The sequence below is a fragment of the Danio aesculapii genome, chromosome 13, assembly GCF_903798145.1.
Source record: "Danio aesculapii chromosome 13, fDanAes4.1, whole genome shotgun sequence".
Taxonomy (NCBI): Eukaryota; Metazoa; Chordata; class Actinopteri; order Cypriniformes; family Danionidae; genus Danio; species Danio aesculapii.
This window is the reverse complement of record NC_079447.1, coordinates 49,344,202-49,351,701: the sequence shown is the minus strand read 5'-3', so window position 1 is coordinate 49,351,701 and position 7,500 is coordinate 49,344,202. Positions and strand designations below refer to the sequence as shown.

General features: G+C 41.0%; 1 protein-coding gene across 1 annotated transcript in view; it reads right to left on the bottom strand.

The window, feature by feature from the left end:
- dnph1 (2'-deoxynucleoside 5'-phosphate N-hydrolase 1) overlaps positions 1–7,500 on the bottom strand; it is a 7,564-nt gene extending 64 nt beyond the window's left edge. Inside the window, exons 1-4 of the mRNA XM_056470952.1 lie at positions 7,271–7,500; positions 4,918–4,977; positions 2,028–2,138; positions 1–210 (exon numbers count right to left, since the gene is read on the bottom strand). The exon at positions 1–210 is cut by the window's left edge and continues 64 nt beyond it. Of these exons, the coding sequence (XP_056326927.1) occupies positions 92–210; positions 2,028–2,138; positions 4,918–4,977; positions 7,271–7,406 (426 nt within the window). The 5' untranslated portion in view covers positions 7,407–7,500 and the 3' untranslated portion in view covers positions 1–91. The remainder of the gene's footprint in view (positions 211–2,027; positions 2,139–4,917; positions 4,978–7,270) is intronic.

Below are 7,500 nucleotides of genomic sequence, written 5' to 3'. Positions count from 1 at the left end.
CATTTTCACTACAGATGCTTACCAAAGCAGTCCTGTTGATGTTCTTAAATAAAAAGAGCAGCACATAGGACTTGTTATGATCAGCTGCTCATCAGTTCTTAATGACGGTATCAAAATATTTCTCCAAGATGCTCTCCACTTCGTCCTCTTTGTAGTCTTGTACTTGGAAGAGTGGTTTGTTTGACGCTCCTCTGATCATGGCGGAGAGCACTGGAGAGAGAGAGATAAGAAAATAATGATCAGGATATCTATTCAATCATAGTAAGCCTGGTCAGTAACTGCATGGGAGTCCACATGGGAAAACTAGGTTGCTGTTGGAAATGGTGTTAGTGAGGCCAGCAGGGGGTGCTTAACCTGTGGTCTGTGTGAGTCCTAATACCCCAGTATAGCGAAGGGGACGCTATACTGTCAGTGAGCGCCGTCTTTCAGGTGAGATGTTAAACGGAGGTCCTGACTCTCTGTGGTCTTTGAAAATCCCATGGCACTTATCGTAAAAGAGTAGCCCCAGTGTCCTGGCCAAATTCCCTCCATCAGCCCTTACTCATCATGGCCACCCAATCAGAATATCAGAATCAGAAAGAGCTTTATTGCCAGGTATGCTCACACAATTTGTTTTTGTGACAGAGCTTACAGCGCAACAGAATTCAGGACAAAAAACAGATAATAAATTTTAAAAATAGAAGTAAGTAGTGAGTGCAAATATACAGATTGACAAGTGTATGTACAGCTATATTACTATATACAACGTTATATGTGCAGCTGTTATGTGCAAATTGGCATGTAAGTGTGTTGTTAAATAAGTGTATATGTGTATAAAAGTGTATGGCAAGTAGTGATGTTGGTTCCACAATTATTATTATCAAGTGTTCATGAGATGGATTGCCTGAGGGAAGAAACTGTTTCTGTGTCGGGCTGTTCTGGTGCGCAGTGCTCTGTAGCGTCGACCAGAAGGTAAAAGTTCAAAGAGGCAGTGTGCTGGGTGTGAGGGGTCCAGAGTGACTTTGGCAGCCCTTCTGCTTGCTCTGGATAAGTACAGTTCTTGGAGAGTAGGGAGGGTTGTACCAATGATTCGCTCAGCAGTCCGAACTATTCGACGTAGTCTTTGGAGGTCGTATTTGATAGCTGAGCTAAACCAGACAGTTATTGATGTGCAGATGACTGATTCAATGATGGAGGTGCAGAACTGTTTCAGCAGCTCCTTTGGGAGGTTAAACTTCCTCAGCTGATGAAGAAAGTACAGCCTCTGTTGAGCTTTTTTGACAATGAAGTCAATGTGAGTGTCCCACTGAGAGATGATGGTGGCCAGGACCCTGAATGACTCCACTGCTGCCACAATGCTGTCCATGATGCTCAGTGGGCGGAGAGCAGGGGGGTTTCTCCTTAAGTCAACTATCATCTACACTGTTTTGAGCGTGTTGAGCTCCAGGTAGTTGTGACTGCACCAGACAGCCAACTCCATAACCTCCTGTCTGTAAGCAGACTCGTCACCGTCCTGAATGAGGCCGATAAATGTGGTGTCGTCTGCAAACTTCAGGAGCTTGACAGAGGAGTCTTTTAAAGTGCAGTCATTCGTGTACAGGGAGAAGAGCAGGGGGGAGAGGACACACCCCTGGGGGATGCCAGTGCTGATTTTACAGGTACTGGATGAGAATTTTCCCAGCTTCTACAGCTGCTGCCTGTCCGTTGGGATCCACTGACAGACAGAGGTTGGCACAGAGAGCTGAGTTAATTTGGGCAGGAGAAGCATCTATTGAATTGCCCCATCTATTGAATTGGCTCTATCACTCTCTCCACTCCATCTATAGCTGGTGTGTGGTGAGCCCACTGGTGCCGTTGTCCTTTGGCTGCCATCGCATCATCCAAGTGGATGCTGCACACTGGTGGTGGTGGTGTGGAGAGACCAACATCCACCCCCCCCCCCTCCCCCCCATCATGATTGTGAAGCGCTTTGGGTGTATGGCCAAACATGTTAAATGTGCTATATAAATACACATGACATTACATATAAAGCCTGTGAAGAGCAATACCTTTTCCAGAGGAAGGTCTGAAGAGACAGAGGATCCTCTTGTTCATTGCCACAGCTCGGCCCAGCTCATAACCAACACCTAAAGATGGCTGCGTCACTTCTGCTACTATCACTGATATAGAGACAGGAAACAGCACTGGTTACTCTGTGTACATGCACATTCACATTAAGCATGATAACTATAAAGATCACGATCAAGTCCTAAAAATCTAAATGCAAACAGGGATTCACCAAGTGAAATGTAAGACTTTAAGATCTTTTTAAGACCATTATGAATTAAATTTTAGCTATTTTTTGTATTGGCCAGTGGACTTTTTTTTACTTGCCCCATTAAAGACCCCTATTGTGGGTTTTTGAAGATGACCTTCCATGCAGTGTGTCACAGCTCTTAGTGAAGTGAAATATCCAGCTGAGGCTTAAATCTGAAAGTGCACCGTGTTTAAATTGATTTATCTATAAAAAAGTGTCATCGGACCAATCAGCGCAGGTTAGAACCGTGCTAAGGAGGGGCTTGGGAAAGTCGTTGGGATAATTATGTAAAAATAAAAGCATATTTTAAGCCAATGAAAGTGTTTTTTGACCCTCATGCATATCTGACTGCTGTTGGAGACCAGTTATTTAGTTATTTACATATATTTATTAGCTTAACTTTGTTTTAAAACTATAATAACATCAATTTATGCACAACACACATTTACGGATAAATACATGGAGAACTGAGGATGTAAGGAAGATAATTAAACCATATTGGTAAATAGGTTTCATACATTTGATTTTGGTTAAACATTTTTTAGTCGGTTGTACCGATTGGGTAGCTTAAATAACAGGTGTCAAACTCATGCTGCGTCCCAATTCGCATACTATCCGTCCTAAATATTACTTGAAATAGAATTGGTATGTCCCAAATCATAGTATGTTAAAAAGAGTGTCAAAGGTTCCCGGATGGTTTACTATTTCTAGTAAATTTTAAGTGTGGAAGCGTTCATGCTCTAAATTTAAATATTTTATTTGCTTTCAACATCTTTGAACTAATACTGCTGTCGATCAGCGCCACCTCCTGGACTGATTGTTTAAAAAGTGCAATCTAATAGGATTGAAAACAACTGCTGTGAGGCATCTTTCCCTTGTTGTCAGACGGCATCTTGTGCCATTTAAATGAAGCCTCGTCATCGCTAAAGTCAACATTTTCTCTTTCTTTCAAATATTTAACCAACACAAACAAATGTAGTTCACCAAATGTTTGACACACATACGCAGCCTACTGTACTGTCCCACTAAAACATTGATTAAATAAGTGTCACAAAGTGAAAATAAAGTGACGTTTTGAAAAGACAGAAAAACACATACCGTGGTAAATACTACACAACACAAACTAAGTAAACGACACATAAACGGCTCCCGATTAGAATCAACATGCAAATCAGCCAGCAGATTATCAGTCACAGACTTTTTTTGGTCATTTTTGTAAATTGCATGACTTACATACCTGTTAAGCTTGATGCCATTAATCTGGTTTGCTCTATTCACCTTATTCACCGCGTACGAGTGGGCGCAGCCATTTGAATCATTTTGGCTCGAAACTTCCGGTCTCATTCACTTCCATTCATTTTTAGACGTTAAAAACAGCTCGTTTTGCTGCTTGGTGTTGAAAACTGATATTTTCTTCTTATATTATTCTACTTTGTCTGTATTGTAATGCAAACACTTGTTTGTAGAGGAAGTAGTTTGACCGTTTTGTGCCGTTTATTATTCCTAGTCACTTCTCCCATAGGCAACTGAATCGGAAGTTCTAAAACAAAAACGCGCACACTTACGCATTGAAGAATAAGGTCAATAATGCAGTGAAGTATTGCGTGCGTGCGTGCGTGCATATTGAAGAGACACAGACACACACACACACACTATTTCTGACGGCAGACACTTGAACTAAGAGAACGTTTTTCTCTCGCGCTTGAATCTCATCTGACAGATTAAAATGGCTTTAACACACACCTCTCAGAGTTGTGTCACAAAAACACTCCATAATCCACTCAAAACGCTATTGAAACCCATTTTCGGATCGCAAATTACTGGTTGTAAACGCTGTAAACGGAAGATCTAAACATTCTACCAGAAGACGCCCTCCATGCAGCAGCCGAGAAAAAGGTCTATATCAAGATATGTTTGGACATTCACGTCTGAATGCATAACTATCCAAAGACCTTTGGAGATTTCTCTGCATGAAAGACTCGTGAATGGGAGATTATCCTCCTGCTGCTTCTCCAATAAGGTAGGAAATTAAATATGAGAGAAATGTGGATGATGTGTGGATGATTGTCAGGGTTCAGCAACCTAACAATCTGTTAACTAGGAAGTAGTATGTTCCAAAGCTTGTATACTCTTCTGTTACACACTCGAAAGTATATATTTTCCGCCACAAAAAAAGTACATACTTTTAGGGTGTAGTATAAGTATACGAATTGGAACACAGCACCAGTTCCTGGAGGCCGCAGCTCTGCACGGTTTAGTTCCAACCCTAATTAAACACACCTGATTAAACTAATTCAGTCCTTCAGGCTTGTTTGATACCTACAGATAGGTGTGTTGAAGCAAGGCTGGAACTAAACTCTTAGTTTGAGACCCCTGCTTTACATGGACAAAGGAAAATTAATACCTGTGAAAATGTTATCTTATTTGCACTAAATGATGCACAAATCACACTTTGCGGTCTTATGTTGTCATTATATTGTCATTATATTGTTTAAATGACAATAAAGCCAACTTGAAATTGAGCCTGAACCGTATTTAAGATCTACAACACCATATTTCATTGAATTCAAGACTATTCAAGGCCTAAAACTTTGTTTGAATCACATTATTAATGTCAAAGTTGGGAATATTTCATCTCATACCGTCAGACATCGTCAGCCACTGCACATCCCGATCATGAATGGCTTTATCTCCATCTTCACCTGCATCAATGACACACTATTAGTGTTGCCTGCAATCATCTGTAAAAGGTAAAGCATGTAGGATTGACACCTAATGGTTGAACTAGGTATTGCAGTCCAAATTCAAAAAATTGGGTCATCCGGCCCCTCCTCCTCAAACGTGGGTAGCAAGATTGACCATACAAACAGATCGAGTTAGTGCCTGAAGATCGAGTCTTACACAAGCTGATCGACTAATGTTTACGTTTGCAGTATTTTAATAGTTTGCGAAATAAAAAACACCTTGTGAGGATTTTTTTTTTAATCTGCGACAATTTCCGAGGTGGCTACTTTCCTCCGGAGGACGCATGCATTAAGGCAGCCTAAAGGCTCATACACACCGGGACGCTTTCCGTTTGCATTTATCGTTAGCGTTTTTTGAGATGTTTTTCCAGATTCAACCCCCAGCGATTTTCACTGGCGTCGAGCAGAAGAGTATGCAAAATAACTCCTTGACGTTAGATGGCGCTACACAACTTTAAGCTTCTGACACCCACTTGTAACACAGAAGAAGAGAGAAAGTTGACATGCTTGCTGTTAAAGATACTGGCGATTCGAACAAGCATGGATGGTTCAGGTAGCAGCTCCAGCTGTAGCGATGAAGAAATAATTATTGTTCGCTAGTGCAATAAGCAGCTCCACGTTCATCTCGCCTCTGGGCATCTTCTTCAATGTGCGTTGACAGTTTTGCGCTTGAGCGCCTCCAGGTGCTGTTTACTGTAACTTCAGCAGCTCCGTGCACGTGAACAAAAGTGCCAACCTGAGTGGTGGAGAAGGTTTTATGCAGCACGTCAAATAAAAAAAACGAGCATGAGGCGTTTCTTTAACTGTACGTTCACACCGAAAGTGGTAAAAGTAGCCGGAAGTCACACATTTTCAATGAGAGCCAGTGGCGATAAGCGGCGAGGATCAACGCGGCGCGTCTTCAACGGTGTGGGTGTCGAGGAGAATTAAAAACCAAGTCAACTTTTTGTAATAAGCTAAGACTCGATTCGGCGGCAAGCAATCAGAATAAAGAAGTCCACCGCTTGAGAGGAGTCCAGAGAACTCAGCCACTGTGAACTTTGGTTCCGACCACAGTTGTTTCCAAGGGTTTGATTATTGCGGTCGCCGGATTTCCAATTATTTGCAATGTTTTCTTACAAGGACATACATTAAAAAAAGTTACCGGCGAGTTGCTGATGTGCATTCATGTTATATATTTTCTTTTTTCTTTTTTAAAAAAGCGTGAATCTCATGCAATACAAAACAGTACTGCTGCTTTAGGATATTTCAGACATATGGACACATTGGATAATTAAGTGGAGCAAAGCCACACCGAACGCAACTTGATGTTCCATAGTTAAACGAATTTGATAAAAGTGCGCAACATTTTCACGCTAGAAAGCATGTTTTATGCAGGAATGTAGCTGTTATGCTGCAATGGTCCCTTTAAATATGAGTTCAATGTAGCAAACTTTGACGCGGTTGTTGCTAGATCGGATATGGTTGCGGCCGGAAGTTAACGAGAATTATTTATATTATTTATTAAATTTCCCATTTATTGTATTTTATTAACGTCTACCCCCACCCCAACGCTAAACCCAACCATCACAGTAATGTAAAAACAGTAGTTGTACCCAGTATTATTTATGTTATCTATTAAATTACCCAGTAAATAGTATTTTTTAATGCCTTCCCCCACCCCAACAGTCACAGTACTGTAAAAATATTAATTATTGTTATACAGTGTCATTAAAAAAATGCTGCTATATTAATGTGCATATCCCGATCTAGACTTCACCCTTTGACGCCCTCACCACCTTCGGTGTGAACGCACAGTGAAAATGACGCTTTTAGCACGTTGGTGTGCACGATCACATTGCTGCCCTTTATTTAGTCACGAGGTGTTAAACGTCGACGAAAAACGCGAGCAAAAAGCGTCCCAGTGTGAACGCCTTTAATGAATGAAATGTAAAAATGCTGACTGTATCCAAAACAATCACCCCTGTACCCCAAATAGTAGAATTGCCCCTGGAGGAGAGTAAATGACTAGCATTGTTTTTATGTAAACAAGTATGTTGACTTAGCATGTTTCTTAAATATCTGCAACCATTAAAACCTATTGTTGTATATTTATTGTTTAAAAGAGTCGAAAACTTACACACAGCACCTTTAACATTGTTTTACTTTGTTATAGGATTACAATTTTAAAAACGACGTGGGAAAATAAGTGTACAGAGGGAAAGACCTAGAACATGTTGCTCAATGACTTCAGAAAATGAAAGGGATTTACCTTTGTCAGACAGGCTGTCATAACTCACATGCTCGGTTAAAACCTTGCCATACTGCTGCAACTTCTTCACTATTGTCTGGTAAATAACCACGTCCTGTCGCCCTCCCCGAATGCTTCCGCAAAAGTATATGTTCATAATTTGCTGGTGTCCTCGTCTTTCCACAGTAATACAAGCTTGGTTTTGTCAGCAGCACTGCTTTCACGGGAAGTTCAGATGAACTGCAGGTCAT